This window comes from Taeniopygia guttata, chromosome Z (genome assembly GCF_048771995.1).
Source record: "Taeniopygia guttata chromosome Z, bTaeGut7.mat, whole genome shotgun sequence".
Classification (NCBI taxonomy): Eukaryota; Metazoa; Chordata; class Aves; order Passeriformes; family Estrildidae; genus Taeniopygia; species Taeniopygia guttata.
The window spans coordinates 49,906,275-49,929,198 of record NC_133063.1 but is presented as its reverse complement, the minus strand read 5'-3'; the positions used below and the strand labels follow the sequence as shown (position 1 = coordinate 49,929,198).

At 34.0% G+C, this 22,924-nt stretch overlaps 1 protein-coding gene across 1 annotated transcript in view; it reads right to left on the bottom strand.

Moving 5' to 3' along the window:
- Nucleotides 1-22,924, bottom strand: part of WDR70 (WD repeat domain 70) — a 125,338-nt gene that overhangs the window by 66,497 nt on the left and 35,917 nt on the right. Inside the window, exons 7-9 of the mRNA XM_002195375.6 lie at nucleotides 20,392-20,525; nucleotides 14,955-15,108; nucleotides 13,466-13,542 (exon numbers count right to left, since the gene is read on the bottom strand). Of these exons, the coding sequence (XP_002195411.2) occupies nucleotides 13,466-13,542; nucleotides 14,955-15,108; nucleotides 20,392-20,525 (365 nt within the window). The remainder of the gene's footprint in view (nucleotides 1-13,465; nucleotides 13,543-14,954; nucleotides 15,109-20,391; nucleotides 20,526-22,924) is intronic.

The following is a 22,924-nucleotide window of genomic DNA, read 5'->3' as shown; positions in this document are numbered from 1 at the left end:
AGCTTGCAACTGAAACAGCTAATTAAAACTACATTGACTTCTCCTCAAAATATCCAAATCTGTGAAACTAAATTATAATGCTATAATTTTTCATGTACAGTGCTTGACAGCCTATTAACATCCTTCTAAATGGGTGTTTGGCTCAAACTCAAGCAATTCTAGAGTCACTGTGAGACTTGTTACTCAATGGCCAACATTCATGTAAATGAATGTGAGCTACATAAAATATAAGAGACATCCTTCATTTACTTGAAAAAGTTTTTAGAGCAAACAAATCATGGCCATGGACTCTGGTCCTCTGAGATTGTCTCACTGTGTGAAAGAACTGGAAAGATATATTCCATTTAAATGGCAATTTAGATTTAGTGGTCCAAGAAGACAGCTATATTATGTATTTTCACTCACTCAGTGTTCTTGAAAGACTAACAAAAAACTTTCAAAGGAAAAGCAGTTCATGCTCTAAGTAAACAGAAACTGGAATGACACATCACTTATAGATAAGTAAACTAAAAAATTATTCAGAAAAAATCCATAAATTCATTGTTTGGATGAACTAAAGTAGGGTGTATCTCAAACCAAATCTGCTTTAAGTTAAATTCTTTTCTAGATTTATTAATAAACATGCTGGTAGAATAATTAACTTTTAAAGCCTAGGTGTGTACTATCAAAAAAGGGAAGACATCTTTTTTTATCTCTGAGACTTTTCAGTAACTGATATTCTGCTATTCATTAAATTCACTGTGAATTACACACCAGAAGAAAGCTACACAGGAATATAAGTAAATTATTTATTTTGAAGGAAGAATGTATATGGTCTAGTAAGTTTATGATGACAAAGGAAGATCTGCATCTTATCTCCCCAAAAGTTCATCCTCAGGAGACTGAAATGTTTGCCAGCATGTTCTAAATCATACAGACACCAGTGAATGTGGATCTTAATTGTAGAGATTAGCTGACCAGAAGTTTCCACTACCATTAATGAGCTAAACTGAAGAATATCAGAATATGCTTTATGTCCTAGCAAACTGAAGATTTCACAAATCACATGCCTGGAAAGATTTCAAGGAGAACTATTTAGGAAACCAAACTAATCCCTCTCAAGAGAAATGCATTTGATATAAATCTTTATTAGAAAGTATCTGAATGACAATATTAGCTTAAAAATTTACACTATTGCCACAAAACAACTGCAAAATTATCTACTGGGGAATGATTTGGAGACAGAAGAGGAGGGGTGAGCTAAAAGATCAATGAGAAACTGGTTGATAAAACAGTGAAAGCAGACTGATTTTGGAGAAAAACACTCAACTAAAACAGGAATGAATTCTTGCAACTAACGTGCTATGGTAACAACAACTAGATACATATCCTACCTTCAACTCCACCTGGACAGTTCTGCCATCCTCAGAAGGACCATGTATAGATTTCTTCCTATCCTCAAAAATCGAGTACCTTTAACAGATACTCACAGCTCAATACCAAGCCTTTATCTATACAAAGCTAAATCATATGAACAGCTTTTATCACTGAGAATCCCCAGCCTGTTCCAATCTCAGATTGATTAAATGTGTTTACTGGTTTGTCTGATGATAGAAAGAGAAATTTAATCCACAATTTCTGTGTGAAAGCTACAACTGGTAAAGAACTTACTGCATTTCTTCCTTAATAATCAGTTCCACGCTCACATAATACATCTGTTTACAAAGAAATACTTTCTTCTAGACATATCTTGCTAGCTTTCAATTACTGGGTCGACTTACGTCTTTAACAATTAAAAACTTTTCAAATGTTGGAAATTTTATCTCTGTTTCAGTTTTTTTTTTTTTTTTTTGCTATTGCCAAGTCTCTTAATATCCTATTCAATAAACTGAAATGCCCTCAGCTTCCTGAATATTCTTGAATTAGCTGAAGTTTCAGAATAAATCTCTGACATTTTTCTTTTCAATGTCTTTTACCATTCTTTTTAGACTGCTGTCATTGTAACTAGACACAGAACTCAATGAGTATTGCTGAAACATAACATTAACACCATCTCCTTTACCAATGCCATTAGTAGAAGTTCATTCTCTGTGTGTGCACACATTTTCACAGGATGTGTATCTGCTTCTCCACAGCCTCATACTAAAATATATGTAATTAATCCTACATAATTTTCAGGTTAACATTACTCTCTGTATATGATTTCCCATGTTATAGTTTTCTAACACTAACCAGCTCACTAACCAATCTACTCTGAGTCAGTGGCTAACACTTAGTGTTCAGGATTTGCTAGAAATATTCACACTTTCTCTGATAAAATCTGCTCTAATTAGAATCATTTATAGAAATATAGATGTTTTGAAGCAATAGTTCAGTCTTATGAAATTGCATTAGAAACATGTTGTTTTGATTATTTCAGATTATCAGTTTTAAGATCTCTTCCTATTAGCTAGCCCAGTTGATAGATGAAAGTGTCTCACATGTATTTACAAGATAAATCCTTTAAAAGGCAGAAACAAAACTCACTGAAATTAACATAAAAAATTTCAACAGATTTTGGAATGTAATTTACTGCTAATAAGTTACTAACGGACGCTGTACAAAAATTTATAAAAGGTTTTAATAAATAAACAAGAGAAACTTATTTCACAAAAACACATACATAATTTCCATTATATTTTATCTCACTTGTGAAATGGGATTTATTTGCCGTAACAGAATTTTCTGAACTGGAAACTTTTCCAGGCTTCATCATCTTCCAGTGAAACCATGCACCTTTGAAACCACTATGAGCTGACAAATGTAACTTCATGCTGCTCCATGAAAAATGAAAACCACCCAACATACATTTCTAAACAAGCAACTTTGCAGTGGAATTTTAACTAAAACATGTATTTATATAACATGAGGACACTGATAATAGAAACAACTTAAAATTTCATTACTCAAACAATGAAATTACCTGCAATTCTAAATGTCAAAAATCACAACGCAAATATTTTCACAGAGTTTTGATCTATAGGATATCAAATATCATTAGTAATTACTGCATAGCTTTAATACAGAATCAGATTTGAACATTAATTACTGCAATTTAATTTTATTTTCTTAGATACAATGCATATTTTATCTTTGTAAGGAAATGTGCCAAAATAAATCCTTGTCTACTCTACTTCACTTCCTTATTATCAAACAAAAACATTTTAGTTTAGTTTACTAAGTCTGTTGTACTTCCTATTAGTACTAGAATAATCAAAGAATTCTGGTCATTTGAATAAGATGCATATCTCATGAGAAAATAGTCCTTTAAATTGAGTTAGTTATAGGTTAAAATTATCACTGAATACATGAGAAGAAAAGATTCCATCTTCATAAAATAAAGACATAATACATTTTTTAGGAGAGAAGACAGGAGAGGAAATTGCCAGTGAAAGGTATCTGTCGAACAAAGTCACCACAATGGAAGTATTTGCCCAACAACCTGTATATGACCCTAAACCATGGAAAATTTCCTATCAATTCCTCAAATGGCAAATTACCATCTTCTTCCCTATCTGGAATTAAGCTGAGCTGATAGAAATACTAATATTTCCAGTTTCCCATCATTTCCGTTCTGCCAGAAGTTATCCCACAGATCAGCTAACAGAACTGCACAAAAGTATTACATTTTCTCAGTCAAGGTGAGCCAGGACCAGAGAAGATGTAAGAGAAAACCTTTTCCAGTCTGACTGAAAGGGGTGAGGAAACAAGTTTCAGGGAAGCTTATCCATATGAACCAAGTAGAGCACAATACAAGTAAGAAGTTAACTACCGTGTGTTCTGGGATAAAAGAAGCAAATATACGCACCAAAACTTCTGCCTTCCTATCCTAAGCTAAGATCGTTGCAATTGCCTAGCTAAAGCCTTTAAAAAGACTGTCCCTTCTTGCTCTACTCATTGCACGGTAAAACTCTTCAGGAAGTACTGAGCTACTGTGAATACTTAAATTCTGTGATTGTCAGATAAATTAACCATTTTTTTTAAAGTGTACTTTCATCTGACACACAAAAATACTTTCAAGTTTCTTGCTGTAGTAAAAAACTTTACCTTGGCAAAACTAAAAATAAATCAGCTGACAGAACTGTATTCCTCTATGTTCTAAATTAATTCTGAAAATTTTTCTAACTGTAATATTGTACTGAGAATAAAAGCATCTCATAAAAATCTTTTAAAAATATTTTCAAACTTCATTATTTCCCTTTCAATATGGAATATGGCATAGCAAGTGAATGTATATGTGTATACACAGCTACAAATACATGTGCTTGAAACAACTTGGCAAGAGTTATTTCTTTTTCTAAGACGTAAGTCCAAGTTATACTATTCCTCTGATAAATTCAGTTGCTTGACCATAATGTCACTTGTATTTCCAACCTATAAAGTAGTATGATGCAACTAGATATGATTCAGGGTGATCTTTTTGGTGAGTAGGTACTTCAGACCCCAAAACAGGTCCCACTCTCTATAACATGCAGGTTGTTTTAAGAAATATATCTAAAAAGTGTAAGCAAAGCCTAAGACGGCAATTAAAAAAATTTTAATGATTCCCCAGATGAAGGTAAAACATCAGTAACTATTTTCAAGTATGCTTTTTCCAACTCACCTTCAAATCTGTGAAGACAGATGCAGTGTTGAAGCTTAGGTTGTAACAAATATTTATACAAATGTCTTGGTAGTAGCCCTGGCATGGCTATCTTACTGTTCTCAGTAGGTTTCAATGCTGCAGATGGATCAGTGTTAACTGTATTTATTACATATAAAATGTTTCAAACACTGAAGGTGTTAGGACTATTAATATTTATTCAAAGCCTACTTCAATGTTGTACTTTGGTGCTTTTAAACAAAACAAGGACAGTCTATGTAACAAGCTTTATCACTGTATTTCTTCAAATGCATTATTCAGAAAAATCTATAAATTCTACAATTCAGCAAGACAATATGACTACACTTACACTAAACTACACAAGTCCAAATTTAGATCTCAACTATGTTTTCATATGCATGGTATTCCTGATATGTAAAAACATTAAAGAAAAGTAAAATTATAGCTTAAGTTCTCGAGTTGTCAACAATGCTGTTTCAAGCCTTAGCAGACTTCAACAAACTCCAGGGTTGAATTCACTTCAAGTGTAAGCAGCTTAGGCTGAGCTGCTGTCAACCTGAAGTAAGCAGATAGTACATAACCTGAAGCTTAGAATCTATATATCTAAGAAGAAATGCCATATAATTCTATCTTCACAGCCAGTGGATCTATTCTTCACAGTGCACAGCCAAGCAGGCTGCAGATACCAGATCTTGTGCTCTCCTGAGAACATTTTAAGTATATGGCCTATAATAGGTGACTTGGCTCTTAAGCATATGGGGCACAGATTTCAATTAAAGCAAAACTGAGCTGAAGTTCAAGACATGCTGAACAGCATTGTAAGAATAACTGATCCACGGGCAGTGAAAGTGACTGCTGGCCATTTTCAGCAGTGCTATTCCAGACCTGCTCAAACCTCTTTCCTGTCAAATACTGGGTTCAATGCAGTTCTGAGCCTAATAAAAAGCTAGAAAACAGTTGTTGTGACAGAGAAGTCATACACTGATAGCTCCCACCTAAAGAGACTGAAACAAAGCAGCTAATAGGAGAAGATGACACAGCAGGCATTCTAGATGCAAATCTAGTTAATAGGATGGAAATAGTTAACATATGAAAACTGAAAGGTAAGTTAAGATAAAAGTAATCATGAAACAGCAGTGCTCACTAAGACATTGCAGATGTCAGAAGTCCCTAGTACTGTCTAGGACATAACAGACATCCTAAGGGAGAGAAAAATCATCTGAACGGCACTGGTTGCAAACAGCAGATACATATTCTGCAAACTACTCATCCTTTATTAACTGTATTTGGCTGTTTAAAATTACAAAAATGACACAGATAATATTTATTAAGCAACAGTGTATGATTAAAACAAAAGTTAAAAAACACATTCCGTAGAGTAACTTCATATTTGAAACATGCATTTGACAAAAGACTAAGAATTCAATTGTGACTTAAATGCAAAATTCTGGTTTTGAAGATTTGAAGCTACTTCACTGAAATAATAAGAGATGGATCTGCACTGAAGTTGTCCCTAAATAACTTATCACAGAGGTCAGTTTGTGATGTCAGTAAATACTCTCTAGGACACCTTTTAGAGAGTAGAACTAAATTAATTTACTAGAGGATGAGAGAGGAAAGACTTGTTAGAGGAATGCTAAAACAGTAAACCAGCTGTTAATCAACCATAACCCAAGCTGCAATGACAGATCATAAAGTTCACAACTGCTAAATTTCAAGTTTGGCTGCGATTCTGCTTCTAAAAGGAAAAAAACATATGAGAGTAGGGACACAGAACACCTGTTGCTGGAGCATTTTACATCACTGACCTCTCTTAGTTATTCTTACAGCACTACCTATCACATTTGCGATAAGAAAATATCCAAATAACAAAAACAACATTATCCGTTTCCTCTTCCTTCTTTGTTATTACATAGACATCAACTGATATTTTGGAATAATATAAACAAAGAGTTAGTTATATCTTAAAACACAGGGTATTTTTAAAGGTCACTCTGCTCAGGTGTATTTCCAGAGAATAAAAAACTTTTTAAAGACTTCCTAAATTCCCAAACTTTTTTTCACTTTTAGGCAATGTAATAATGTTGGAATTTCTGTTACTATCAATCTTTATGCTGTCCAGTACAGTCATTCAATATACTGCTGATAACATGTAAGAGCCTTGCCTTAATAACTGTATTTTCCAAATACGCCAAATAATGTGGCAAAGGATCTACAAGAAAGACAAAGATAGTGTTGATCACACACTGTACCTGAACCTTATCTAGAATGGCAAGGAGTACATGCAATGGAATGGGACTGATCATTCAGGAACACTTGTGGCATATTTAAAGTTCTAGGCAACATACAGCCATATGCTGTATGTTGCACATAGCTTGTGCAAGAAAATAGCACAAGTTAATATCAATTCTGATGAAAGCTTTGTGTATATACTTTTAAAACAGTGAAAGGTTATATAAATTAATTACTTAGTCTCAAATTCATTAAAATTGAAATCATCTGTAATGCAAACTTGAGAATTACTGCAGTTCCACAGAGAGGATAATTGCTTTTCTATGTTTGTCTTTTCTTTTAATACAATTTTTCTCTAATCGCATGAAATATTGGGGAGTTGAAGCACTGAGAATATAAGAATTCCCATATATGAGAATCAATGCACAACATTTATTCTAGTTAAAAAAAAATACACTCAAATAAACACCTACCTTAGCTAAATCTCTAGGCTAGTGTTATTCATTCATATACTTACAGTTAACTAGCAAAGCACTGACAGAACTGACAACTTTCTTATGTCCTTTTGCAATTAAAAGCTAATAAATGCTAAATAACCTGTAAAACCCCCAAAATATTATTATTCCTCTGTAATCCCAGAGTAATGAAACTATTTATTTAAAAATAAGACAAAAAAAAAATCCACCAACAAAAAACCCGGCCATAACTTGAAAAAAAAGGAAAGAGTATAGTATTATGTGTTTCCACAAGCCATCATCTGGAATATTTTCAAGGAAAATAAAATTAAGTGAGCTACTGAGATTTGTATGCATCCACAAACAACTCCATAAGTGGGCAAGAACTTATACAAGTTAAGAGGGCTTTTCAGACTTATTACATAACTGTTCTGTCCAGGCTGTGCCCATTTCAGTGTGCCAGCTGACCAGCTTCTGTTTCTCTCTTATAAGAGTCTGATGGAACTATGTCATTTTCTTGTGTAGTTTTTCCTGCATTCAACATTGTGTCCTTGAACAGTGATACAAAACTCACTGAGACTCCCTGCTGGAAACCCGTATATCTGCAGTCTGAAGTAATAAATTTACAAATAGCCTAATACTGCACATTGGAATATATTATCATCAAAACCTACTTCTAGGATTTTTAAAAATGTATAGCATATGCATATTACACATGGGTGACATATGTCATGCATAAGTCACCCATGTATAAGAAACACATCACCTCTCAAAATATTTCATTTACAATAGCAATTCTAAGAGCCTTCATTTGAATTACTTTTTAATTCAGACTACTACTACACTCTTAGACACCTAAAATCAAAAGAAACTGTCACATACATATAAAGACTATCCCTAAGTGAGTATTTGAGCTATAGCAGGTTAATATCAAAAGAAATATGGATTTAAAGTATTTGAAAAGCATTTACTTAACACATATTTAAAATGTGTTATTTTCATTTGACACAAGGGCACTTGCAAATTTTGCTTTTTAATTTCTTTATGCATCATGAAAACTGTTTCAACATGCCACCAAGAAAATGCCATTTTCTTTCCTTACTTGCAGGTGACAACCCTTCAGCTAAAGAGACAGTGTAAATGCTCCAGGAATCAGAAAAAATACAGTCTACAATTTGCAAATACTCATTCATTTTCTTTATGAATGAGAAGTCTACATGCTATCTAGAGCCATACAACACAGAATTAGGGTCTAACAGTACACTGACATCTCTCATGTGCTCTCCTGTGTCCTCAGCCTCAAACCCAGCCATTTAGTGTGTCCCAAGGAGCATGATACACATGCTTCAACCATTATTTTCAGCACCTTCCAAACTCCTGGGGTATTATTGAAAATGCTTAAATCTTTTCTTACAAGCATCTTCAAAAAAAACTGATTTTGGCAAGTGGTTCTGGGAACCACGTTCTGGCAACCGGTTTGGAGTACACAGAACCTCTCCCATAGAAATACTCATCCTGTGAGTAGAGAAGTCTTTGTTTAAGAGACAACTGCTTTACTGTTCTGTGTGATGTCCAACACAGGTTAAAACCAGCTAAAAGAAAAGATGTTCAGCTTTCCTTCATAGCTGTTAAGCACATCCCTGGCATCATCTTCCCACATCCTACAGGATGACCCTCTAAAGGGTCCCTTTTTGGTGTTTATTGTCAGGTGTATACTCCTCCACACGTGACAGTTGTGGCAGTTCCTCTTCTCAATGTGAGGATTAGATTGCAACTTGTAGATACACACATAGCATCAATATTTCCTCTTAAAAGTTTCAGAACAGTCACTGTACTTAAGGTAATTTATTCTTACATCAATGTCTAATAAAAATTTTAGGACAAAACTAATAGGAATCTATGGCAGAGCTTGTCTTCACTGCATACAAGACCAGCAGTGCACTCTCAGGATAAAATACAAAGAGTAGACGCTTGCACCTTTTCCTCTTATATGCAATATTCTAAAGCTTTTAATTTCTCCTCTTATGGGTCTAGATGGTCATGTTAAATTATGTGAGAGCGTAATATGTCAAGGCCTATGAGTATCAAAGCACATTAATGCATAATGTCAGGAATGCAAAAACTGGGTACAGACAGGTCGCCTGCCTTGTAAAAAGAGTGTTTTGGGACTGGGAGACTTAATTCTAATTTTTTTTTGTTTAAAACTATAAACATTCATATCAAAAATCTCTACATACCAGAGCCACATAAAGCTAGACTGGGCTTTGTCTCACCATCTTGCTTGAGAGAAGACCTTACAAACAGTTAATTTATTCACACGAACACCACACAACTCCAGATATAAAATCATTGCAAAAGTATTGTATCTTGAAAATCCACTCACTACATTTTCAACGGTAATGCAGCATGAAATTATATCTTAATTATTTATTGTCACTGAATAACATAAAGCCATAAGAAACATCTGGCTACATCTGATCATAGGTTAATTTAGCCCTGTATTCAGAGTCTGGTCATTACAGTTAATTCCCTTCATTTCATCTTACTATCCACAGCTGTCATATAGAAGGTATTATAATGCCTATTGCACTTCCTATCTGTTTATGAGGGCTTCTAAACATGAATTTTCTTATCCCTTTTTAAACTTGCCTCCATGTCCTCCTGTGACAACACATTCCAGAACAAATCTGAGCAGCACACAATTTTCTTTTCTTTTTATTAGTTCTAAACCTAACTATATCCACTTTCAATAAATACCTTTTAATTTGGAAGAGGTTTTCAAAAACAACAGTTCCACATTCAGCTCACCTACCATTTTGGACAAACTTTGATCACATACTCCTCTACTCAGACCTCTCTTCCCTAGAATAAAGACTGCCAGTCTTTTGGTCTGACCTGAAAAGACCATAATCTTCAAAGTTCAAGTTTTCTTATAATTATTATTGTTTTCTTTGCATGTAACATAAACCATGTTTTTACACAGACTCTTCCACAGTTTCATATTTCAGGCAGTATTTCACTAAGTGCAAATCTGTTGGCTTGAACAGAGAAGTCAGCTTTACAAATTCATGAAATACTGTTCCTCAACACCTAAGAGTCAAATATAAATACTGGAATTAATATAAAAAAGTTAGCCTGACAGATAGATACAGTTGTGACATTTAATGACATCCATAATTCATTCTTCGCAAAATGTTGAAAAAACAGTATTAAATGAAAAAAATCTGGTTTCTAGAATGCTTGGTACAAATTGAATTTACTCAAAATTCAGAAAACCTGTTTCCTTTAAGCATAAACCACTAAAAGTTTCTATTATATCTGCTGACACAGACCATTTCTTTCTTTAAACTCTCTGCCTTGACACGTAAGTACTCTAATATTACTTCTATATAAAATAGAAACTGTAATATATAAATAAATATATAAATATATATTATATAATATATAAATAAATATATAAATAAATAAAATATATAAAATCTCAGAATACTGTATCAAAGCAATCTTACAGAAGTTATTTTTCCTCATTCAAAAATTACTACCAAAGAGAAGTCAGCAACTCACATGACATTGGTTAAAATAGCTGGTGTAATTCCAGCAACTGCTGTCAATTAGAATCATTAAAGTTAGAAAAGATGCTGAAGATCATTGAGTTCAACCATTAACCTAAAACTGCCAGATACCCCACAAATACATATACCTAATCACTTCCAGGAATGGTAATTCCACCCCTTCCCCTGGGCAGCCTGTTCCAATGCCTGATCACTCTTTCATAAAGAATTTTTTTCTAATTTCCAACCTATACCTACCTTGGTACAGCTTGAGGCCTATTTCCTCTTGCCCTGTCTCTTGAGAAGGGGAAGAGACAGACTGGCACCTGGTCTCACCCTCCTTTCAGGGCATTGTAGAGAGTGTTAAGGTCCCCCCTGTGCCTCTTCTTCTCCAGACTTAACTCTGGTTCTCTCAGCTGCTCCTCATTAGACTTGTGCTCCAAATTTACTAATGGAACCTATATTTGCAAAGGTGTGCTACTCACTAACTCAACTCACCTTCACACAACATGGTTAATGAAAATAACATGAAGGCTTTTATTCATCTCTTTGAATTGATTATGTTTTTGCAGCTGACCTGGTATTGCCATGATCAGATGACCTTCCCTACTCAGCCTTTTTAGATCTGCAGGCTTGCTGTGGGTCAGCAGTGCCCAGGCAGCCCTGAGGACAAACCCCATCCCAACAAACCCCATCCCAGAGCACCGAGCACAGCCCAGAGAGGGGATGGTCCTCCTGGGCTCAAACTTGGGGTGGCCTCACCTGGGGCCTGCTGGGCCCTGCAGGTGGAGAAGGATGGGAAGGTCCTTCCGTGCATTCTGAGGAGGGAAACAGAGCTGGAACCTTCTGTGAGGAACACCTGAAGTATTTGGGCTTGTTCACTTTGGAAAAAAAGAGGCTGAGGTTTGAGCTCACTGCTCTCCACAGCTTCATGAGGAGGGGAAGAGCACAGGGAGGTGCTGAGCTCTTCTCCCTGGCATCCAGGGACAGGATGCATGGGAAAGGTTCAGAGCTGCGCCAGGGCAAGTTCAGACAGGACACTAGGAGGCATTTCTTTATTCATAAGGTGGTCCCAGACCTACACAGGCTTCCTGGAGGTATGATTGATTGGTCAATTTCCTCAACAACAGCTTTAACTTCTGGACAGCTCTGAGCTGGTCAGACAATCGGATGATCACTGTAGGTCCCTTCCACAGGAAGTATTCTTTTCAATTTCCATTCACAGCTCCAATCGACGAATCACGGCTCCGTATGATGAAATACTCATTAAACTTTGGAGACATTTTAGTTTCTGTTATTATTAAACTTCACAGACACAGAATAGTGTGTTCAAGCCCGATGGGGCAAATTAAGCAATACAAATTGTTTGTTTTCACAGGACATATCCAAATCCTGGAAAAACCTGTCACTAACATGAGGCAAAATGCAATCAGTTTGAAATACTTTTCTTATAATGTCAGCCAAGTAATGTCTGTGAAAATGCAATTATGCGGCCATTTATAGTAGCATTTATCTGGTTTTCTCTTATTTGTCCAGACCATTTCAATTCACAGCAATTCAAGTATCAGGAATGCACTAATTGCATTTTTGGTACATCAGTTAGTGGACTTGATAAGACAGGAGAAAATTAGACTATCTTCATCATTTATAGTATCTTAATTTGTTTTTCATTATCTACAAAGTAGTCAATCTAATAAAGAAACCCTACTAATGTCTAGCTGCATTCAAAATACCAACAAATTGTCTAAAGTACTAATTCTAACAATTTAATAATAATTCCTATTATAGAAGTAGTACCTCTGTGCCTAAAATCTGGAACAATACAGTTTGCTTAAGTGCATTTTTAAAACTTAATTTCTTCATAAAGCAGAATGTACCATTCAGGCTTTTCTCCTTCTGACACGATCTTATCAGAAACTGTACATTGTCCCCTAAAATAATATTTTTATGGAGCCATGTGTTAAACCAGGAAGTCAATCCCTTTTAGGGGAAAAAGAAAACAAAGCATGTTGTTTAAAGTAATTGATAACTGAAGTCTTCTTTTTACAATGGACCACTCTACAGATACATTAGTAGGGAAAATCAATCCTTACTGTCATTCTAGAGTAAAAGATATTGCATATTTGAAACATCAGTAAAAAAATCATTTATGAACCTGCTATTGACAGCAGCAGTAACTTAATTAATGCAGATGCCAAGTGAAATTTTTGCCATTTGATTCTAATCAAATGACTGAAGCCACAAAAAAAATTCTAACAGTCTCTTTGACACTTGTCAAACAACATCCATTAATATTCAGTTACACCTGAAGTGAAACTTCCAATTGAAATTCTCAATCGTCCTAGTGAATTCAGTTACATTGAGTTTATCCACAGGAACTATTCTACTCCAAAGGAATACTGGGTAAAGAACTACAATAATACAAACAAAATACATTTATTATCTAGAGGCAAAACAAATATAATATTTGCTTCCAGATCTCATTATATTAAGTAGTTACTAAAGATTAGAAAGAATGATATTTAAGGCAAATTAAGGCACAGTAAAACACAAGAGCTAAACAAGCCTCTCAAAAAACTGTGTCAAAGATAGATCTCAATACTTACCCATCATTAGAACATGTCAAAAATTCTTCCTTTATCTTTGGATGCCAGCAGCCTGAATTGAGCATTGCTGTGTGACCCTAAAGAAATAAACACAGAGGTCTTACAGGGACTTGTAAGCTGTCACAAGATTTTACAACTTTTACTCCTTTAAATTCACACAAATACTCCTCCAAAAAGACTTAAATCCTTAAAGTGGAATCCCATAAACGCTGAGGCACAAATTTGTACCTGTCTGACTGACATCAGGATAACTTAACAGATTGTATGTACTCTATCCATTTCATCCTTGCTTGTTTTCATCTCTGAATTAAAAAAAATCCTGACATTCTTCTACTGTTGGTTTTTCTTTTGGTTTTTCTTTTGGTTTTTATTTGGTTTTTGGTTTTTTGGTTTTGTTTTTTTTTTCCAGCAAATAGCATCAAATCAGACTTCTTTATGTCTTGGGAGAATTGTAATGCAAAGAAAGGATGAAACAACAGGTATCACTACAGTGTCACTCAAACTTTTTCAAGCTACAGAAGGATAACAGAATTAACAGTAACAACCAGGGTGACACAATACACCAAAGTCAATCTACACTAGCCAAAGATCCTGTTGGAGAAAACTGAGGAAACAGAATTTTAGAATCAAGAGGGGCTCAACCTCAGATGAGTTTTTCATAAAATACTGAAGTTGCAAATTAACTAGCCAGTTGTTTTCCTTTAAGACAAAAAACCAGAAGGTGAATGTTTTATGCAAAGTAAGCAACTGCCAATATGACGACTATGAACATAACTACATTACTGGACTATATATTGTCCAGTTGGCTTTACTTCTTTGAAATACAGGCACATGCTCATTGACTACGTTCAAAGAAAAATTTGGAAACTACTCCTGCAATGCTGCAATGACTTCAGTTTGTTTTAAGCACAAATAAGGAGAGAAATACTAAAAAGGTAACGAGGCAATATAACAAATATTTTAGTATTTTGACTGTTGGACTACAGTATACTGGAATTCTAGACATTTACAAGAGAAAGAAAATCTAAATTATTTTTAAGCAAACTAGAACTAAAGCAGATGTTATTTGATGGTTTTATATATGTATCACCAGCCAAAAGAAATAGTCATCTGACAAGAGCAGCTTTAGGCAAAAAAGCATTTAGCTTAGTTATTTGGCAATATACTTTACAAGAAATAAGTAAATCAATTTTATCATTGGTCTGAGCTTCAGATTTTATCATTACTTTTAAAAACTGACCTGAATTTAAATCATCTAGGCAAATAGAAGCATTGTGTCAAAGTTTGTGAAAATACAAGGGCAAGCAAAGTGGTTAAAACACAACCAACTGTCGTTGAAGCACTGCAGAACTATGAATGAACCCTTCTTCATTTGCATTTTTAACTACCATTAAAAATATACAAATTTTTGCTTATTAGTCTTACACTCACACCATGCAAAGAAACAACATCCAGCCCCTGCCTTGAAACCTCCAGTCCCTGACTTTACCTTTGTGTTTGTCATATCCACGATGTACTGGTCTCCCTTTATGCATTCCATTACCGGGAAGCCATCTCTGTCAAGAACTTTTGCCTGAGAGTTACCAGAGACAACGAGAATGACATCTCCTGTGCTGCTATACTGTAAAGACTTGATTTGGTGACTGTAAAGAAAGTTTAAAAAAAAAAAAAAATTCAATTAATGTTCCTGTAAACTTACATGAAAACAAAAGTGTCAATGGTGAGAAACTATATTGCAGAAACAGACCTATATACACTCCTATACCAAAGAGGCAGGAGACAGAAAATCTTTTATTAATGGAATGAAGCTTTTTATTCCATTCTGTGTGTGCATATGTGTGTGACGTGTTTCTTTTAACCACACATAACTTATCAAACACGTAAAATGTAATTTCTGGCAAACATATTTCTTTAAGAATGCTATTTTAACTCCGATGGAAAAATAGTGTGTGTCAGATTTAATTACCTAGAGATGAAAATTCTTTCTCATCTTCCCGAAAGTAAAATGTAGAATTACAGTAATCTGTAAATTACTATAAAAGGATGTTGTAGTCATACATAAAATTCACTGTACCTCACATACCAGGATATTAGCCACAGGCCAGCATTCTTGCATCTTTTTTTATGGTTAGGGCTTTAATTTCATAGTTAAATAATACCATCAGTCCTGAAAACATGACAATAGATAACCATGGGTCTAGTTTACTATATGTACGTAACTGTTCATTTGTTTTAACAGTGTTCTCACATACATGTTCCATTGATTAATAAAATCTGCGGCAGAAACCATGGAATAATAATACTGAGATGACGAAGATGAACTGCAAGTGCAAAGCTGATTGATGAAAGAAAAGCAAAGCTTCAGCATATTCTCTCAGCATTTTGCATTATGAACAAATTTCACAGCTCTTGCTGTAGCTGAAGCAGATATCCCTTTGATGCCCTATACTTTATTAAAAGGATAGCAAAGAATGTAAAGCAGTCTATCCACTTCACACCTTCCAGAATTTATATCCCAGCACATTAATAGAATGTGCACAGTAACATTATATTAATACTTCACCTCTGCTTCTAGATTAATCTCAAGTACAGGACCAGAAACATCTGCCAGCTAGATTTGGATTTTCATCGCATCCGAAGTATTCACGAAGAAATATCTTCCCATTGCTTAAGAATATTACTATGTGCATTCAAATCCTAGAACCTTTCAAGAAACTACCTTTTAACATTATTTCCCATTAGTGAAGTTAACACTCAGATGACCAAAAAGCCAACTGTGCAACTTATAACTTAATCATTTCAGTTCTTATACAGTAGTGACTTCATGTAATTTTCTCAGCGGTAGCTATTATCTGTTAAATCTGTCCCCAAACCATGAGTTACTACATGAAACACTTAAAATATTGTAATACTTACTTCAAAAGTTCTGCATTGATCATAGTAATGTAAACTAAGCTTAAGTTTCTTATTCAAAAATGTTTGGAAAAACTGATTACATTACAATTCAAAAGCTAAAAATTGCTTCAAGCACTCTATTATGTAATACCAACTGGCAGCCAAATTGGACTGAATATTATAAGCTGATCTTTAATAGAAAGGAGACATTCAAATCTGGGAATTTCCAAAATACATCACAGTCAATATATGAATCAACATTCTGATTCCCAAGAGCAAGAATTAATATTTTCTCAGAAAAGAAGATGGTCAGCTACATTAAGCTCAGAGGAAACACTGTAAGAAATCACAGGAAACTCACAAGAGAAATAATATCTAAAGCAAGAATAGTCTCTCCAGACAGCTGACAAACCTAGACTAAAGAATACATCCGATTCAGATTTTGCAGAATAAACACTGTAGGAATTAAATTTTTTTTCTCAGTTGTACTTCCAAATTATGTTATCCAATCACATGATTCCTACAAAATATTCCTGAGCCCCATCTGAGTACTGTATACAGAATGAAGTACTTATTGGGTTATATTGCTCATACTCTAATGCTGAAATTGGCAAAAGAGAACAGCCAACACCTCCAAAGTACAGGCTCATATTTTGCACTTATAACTGTTGAAATGTAAGAATAAAAAATAAACATTTAAAAACTAGACTGAAATGTATTTTCACTTGATGCATGTCTCATGCACGAAAAGGATCTGACCACTAGGTAATAACACGCAGCTCAGAAGTAAAATCTGATTTCTGAAAGAATCCACAATACATAAAGGCCCCTAGGGTCTTCTGAAAAAAAAACTATTTTCAGACACAAAAATACTGAAAGTCAAACTGCAGGTACTAATACTATTAACACCACACTGTTCTTAATTCACACAATGTCATCTCATTGCTTCTTAGTAGTTCTGTATCAGCATGTCTGAACAAAGTTTTCTTTTGTCTTAAAATTTCTCCCAGTAAGGAAAAGCAACTGATTTTACAGCAACTAGCACAATGGAACATACAAATCAGTCATGTGAAAACATTAGCTTTAGAGAAAAGATTTCCATAAACTTTACCTAAAGAAAAAAGACTCAAACCCATACCTTCTTGACTGTGCAATGTGATTTTTAAAATCATGTCTCAAAATTACTTCTATAAGTAGAGTATTTGCAAAGTCCCTGAAGTTACCACTTTTCTGATATTTACTGGAACATGGCCAAAAGTGAGGCTTTGCAAAGGCAGTTCTTTAAGAAAATATTTTTGATTCTTATTAATGTTACAGCAAAAGTCTTGGGAAACTTATAAAATCAGTTCCTGTTAATAGCATTAATCTGAGTGATTTTGGTTTAAAACTGCCAAATGTGCACAGTACTTTGTACCAGGACCTGCAAAACAGAGCTATATACATGGATAGAATCATGACACACAAATATTTTCTACATAACAGCTTTGCCTAACACTTGCTTTTGGCTTTAACACCAAGGTATGGCTTGAAAGTACTAGCTTTGTGTCAGGCTGTTTTTCTTAACTTTACATCACAAATCCAAGGAGAAGTTAACAGCGCAACCTGATATTATGCTACAAAATGGAGCCTGGACAATACAGAATTGATCTCAGGCTCCTTCATTTTTAAAATGAAATTAAATTTATGGCTCCAGATCTGGATTTCTGCTAACACCTAATGTTTCCATACCAGAACTCATCAGAATTCTTTGGAATTCAAGTCTGTGAATTCTAATAGTCCTTCAATAATAAACTTCATAGTTAAAAAAGTAATATAAGAACATATATACACCTGGACACAAGTTACATAATATTCCACGTAGTATCAACAGCTTGTCTCAATGTCAGCATAAAAGAACTTGAAGTTGAATCTTTTTACCAGAGAGATATACAGTTCCAGTTTTATGTTTAGAAAAAGATACAGAAGTTATATTCGAATAACTTTTTTAAACCCCCAAAATTAGTTCATGAGACTTGCGTCATAAGTGTAATTTCCAAACTTCACACTAGTCAAGTCTATTTTTAATATTACTTCATGTTTATATTTTTACTACTTTATTTATACATCAAGGTATTCAAATCACAATAATTTCACAAAGAACATTTATATAAAATAATAATAAGTATTATTGTAATAATACTTATATTATAACAAGTATTTTAAGTTCATATTTTACCATTAGCTTTTTCCTAAAAGGACCTTACCAATTTATCTGCAAACTATCCCTGAAATAGAACATTAACATATAGCCTACTTGTGGTTTTTATACAATATTTATGTTTTACACCATTATTAGCAAGTACTACTAAATTTGAATGCCCTCTTCTGCTAAACTTGAAAATGCTTCATTAAAATAATTTTCTACTGTGGAAGGAAAGACTGTCAGCTTTTTCTGCTCAGTTATGCCAGAGGAAGGACAATACCAATTATATCCTGCTAACTAATCATCTAAATGAAACTCATGCCAGAAAAGTCTGAATGTCACTTCACATGTGAGAACTTTTATTTATTTATTTATTCTTAAGTGGCATGTTTTCAAAGTAAATGTATAATTTGTCAACGTATTACAAGAAGTCAAGGTCTGTAAAAGAGATTGGAACTGCATAATGCATTAAAGCACACTTTTTATTTTTCTGATTTTCCAGACTTCAGAACAACAGTAGAATCCCTTTCTATTTTGCTCCTGTTATGTATAACAGTCCTAACATCTCCTCATCTTTCATTATCTAGATTTTTGGCATATCTGTTGTCAGTTATATGCATTCTAACCTTCCAAACTGACCAAAATTCAGCTGTAGCTTTTTAAGATAGTAATGATTAAAAATAGACATTCTAAGTACTACTTACTCTGTGTATAATAAATTTCAATCCCCTTTTTAATCACACCAAAGTACCTTATAAACTGTATCACATAAGCCAGATCAGAAAGTACCTTGCTAAAACCACTGTGTTTTATTTTATGCAACATATTTTTCAGAAAGTTCAGTGTGCACTACTGTTGAAGGAGTTCTGTATTTCAGTTCTCTGGAATAATTAATGAACTCACTTTACTTACTTTCTAAATTACTAGTGAACAATAGGGATAGTATGGAAATAACTCTCTTAAAATGCTTCCTGCATTTTCTTTTCAATTTGCATATACAGAAACATAGAAATAAATGCAAATTGTTTATGAAAGACAGTATTTCACACTACATTGTTATTCAGTGATCACTGCAATGCAAAGGACCAGTGCTTTCTGAAACACAGGACATCATGAAGATTAAATAAATCACCCTCCCCTTCAGAAATCCTGGCAGGAACTAGACAGGCTCCCCACTGTTGCTATAGGACACGTGAAAGCACAACGTGAGCTACTGCTATTTGCAAGGTAAAGAAGAAGGGTTTATTTTCTGACTCTAACTTTTATGCTTTTCTAAAGGTGACAGGGGATTGGAGAGTGAATGTGCTACCTCTCCAAAGACATTGGACAAACTATTAGTATATCAAGTTTCTCTACCCCTATGAAGGAATGCAAAACAATATGTTGTTTATAGAAAATTGTGTGAGAAAGTTTTCTAACAGAATGTTAGAAGGCTTTAGAAAATGTCAGAAGGCTTTAGAAAATCTTAAGAATCAGGGCGACACCCCACAAAGGGATCAATTGTTTTAACTTGCTTCTTCTCTTAATTAGTTATATATAAGCAGAATACATATAGAAAGTATAGTCTAATAATGTCAGTTACAACTATGATAGTCAACTTGTCTTTGAGAGGTTCTTTTTCTGATGTGCTATTCACAATTACATTGGCAAATTCACCTACAGCTTTCTAAAAGGGGAAAATATGCAAGTCACTGCAAAAAGCAGGCAAAGAAATAAGCAGACAAGTTCTTAGGTTAACATTCCTTGGTATTCAAGAGCCTTTTAAATAAGCTGTCTTATAAGGCTTTTGTGTATTCTACCAGGAGCTTTGCATGAAACATTAAGTGCAAAAGGCAGCCTTCATGCCTACCATTCACACGGCTGGAGTGACCGAAAAGCTTGGAGAGAGGCATCCATTCCAGCAAAATCCCAAAATTTTACATCATAATCATATCCACCAGTTATCAAACGAGCACCTGAAGGATCCAACCCCAAAGCAGAAACCTGTAAAGAAAAAAAATTATAATAATAAACATTCAATATTTTTTATTTTTTCCACAATCCTTCAGAGTGTCACCAAAACATAAACTGCTACTAAAGTTAAAAAAAAAACCAAACCCAAGCCTCAAACAACCCAGAGCATTGGTTTTTACTAAAATATCTTAGCTATATTTTCATTTTGAAATTTCACTACCTTGAAAAAAGTTTTAGGACTTTTGAAGTAATAGTAAGAACGGAAGTAAAAATTACGTAGTCTGAATAAACCACTGAAGACAGCTGAGAAAAAAATAGTTTGCAGTGTTTACTTCCTAATTATCTCATTGCAAAATCTGGCTAAGTGTTTCTGTGAAGAAACTCTAGACTTCTATCAAAAGTACAAGAAGTATTTCTAGCAAGGTAACAAAATGGTGTTTAACATTCACCAGTTTAAGATCCTAAGTTTATTCAAAACAGCTCATGTGCATATACCCATTGCTTAGTTAAATTTCTCTTTGGAAAAAGGAAGAGAAGAATAAAATAGGGTATAAACTTGAATTTTTCTAAATCACAGATTTTTAAAAGATACTATTTTAACAAAATAGGTCAAAATAACTTCTCAAAACCCATTTCTTTTATATACAAAAACAGCTTCTCAGAGCTATTCAAAATTCTGAGGAAAGAATCCTAATGCTTATTATTCTCATTTCTTATTCTCAAATCACAGATCAAGTAAAATGGGTATTTTACTGAAAATCTATTTTAATTCTCTATTTGATGAACGGTAGTGTTCTATAGTACAATATATACTATTTCATGTACTAAAATAAACAGTAGTGTTCCAATCACTGCATGGAGAAATAAGGCAACAGAAGGCATGTCACTCAAAATTACGCAAAATAATTATTTAAAATCATTTACCTTCAAAATTATTTTCTTCTAAGTTGTGAAAATAACATGTCTACTACTATGATTTCAAACATCAATATAAGATGTGCTGGACAATGTGCTAAATTAATTTAGATACTAAGAGATTAATTCTCAAAAAACAAAGTCATCTACATAAGAGAGTGATGATAAGTTCTATCAAAAAATATGAAACTAGTGTATTTTTGGAATTACTCAAAATTACACCTAACCTGAAATGTTAAAATACCTGAAGAATTTTTCATTAAAAGATAAAACTCAGATGGAATTCATGCTTATGTTTTAATGGAGCCCATGGGTAAAACCTAGACTATAACCAGCAGATTACTTTTAACAAAAACAAAACAGAAACATGAGTCATCCCACATTTATAAGACAGACAATCATCACATTGAGAAACCCTTTCAGCAAGAAGAAAGACAGTCTCCAATACAACAAAGTAGTACTAGTAGTCGTAGTAGCAGTAATGATAATGGTAATGATGATGATAATACTAATACTACTACTAATAATAATAATGTTCTACAAAATGTCAGGAAAAGCATTTGAAGAGATAAACCAGAACATTCTGAAGGAAAAAGAATTCACCAAGAACATTTGACCTATACAAAACCATGTGGAAAAAAAAACCAATCAAACAAAAACACTGTATACAGAAAAAAGGACAAAAACCCCTTCATTTCTGAGTAGAGGGTAATGCCTGAGAATAATATCATGACTACAGGTTAGCAACATTGAGTGTCTTCAGGGAAGAAAAGAACTTGAGGGAATTACTTTCAGATGCCTATAACGGTATTAAAAATTCTAGATATGGATGTACAAAAATAGCAAGAATTTTACACAGAAGATGCTCGCCTATATGTATCTTCTTTACATGTATACATAAGAAGTACTGACAGAAACAATGATTTAATGCATACATAGTAATACCACCAAAAAAAACTTGTCTGAAAGATATATCAGTCTACTACTGTACTTTTTTTTCAAAGCTTTAGTATACATCTATATACACTGTGTTATGGAGACTTTTACAACTTATGTAAACTGTTGAATAGTTCCCACAGAAAATATTTTAAAGCATGGAAACAAGTTCATTTAAAAAGTGACCCACAGAAAACAATTGTCCCAATAAAAACAGCATGTATTAATCAAATTTATTCTTTAAGATGGACAGCTTGCTCCCGTAGAATTTATATTTCCTGACATTAATTCATATGGGCCTCTTTTGAGTTTTCGTTTTCCACTTTTATGGAGAGGAAGTTCACTTAGCTATTCCTTATCTTATCACAGACTCATTTCTAGTCATCTGTGCTGGCCACTTTTTAAGCATCACCTCCTATGGCAGGAGCAGGCTATTCCCCAGTGCTGGAAATCAAGCAGGTGAGGCAGAAGTCTGGCTTGGCTGAGCAGGGATTTTTTTCTTGGAAGTAAGGCAAAAATGTAAGGTATATGCCCAGTGAAAGTGAAGTCAGGTGACATGGGAAGAATACAGAGATGCT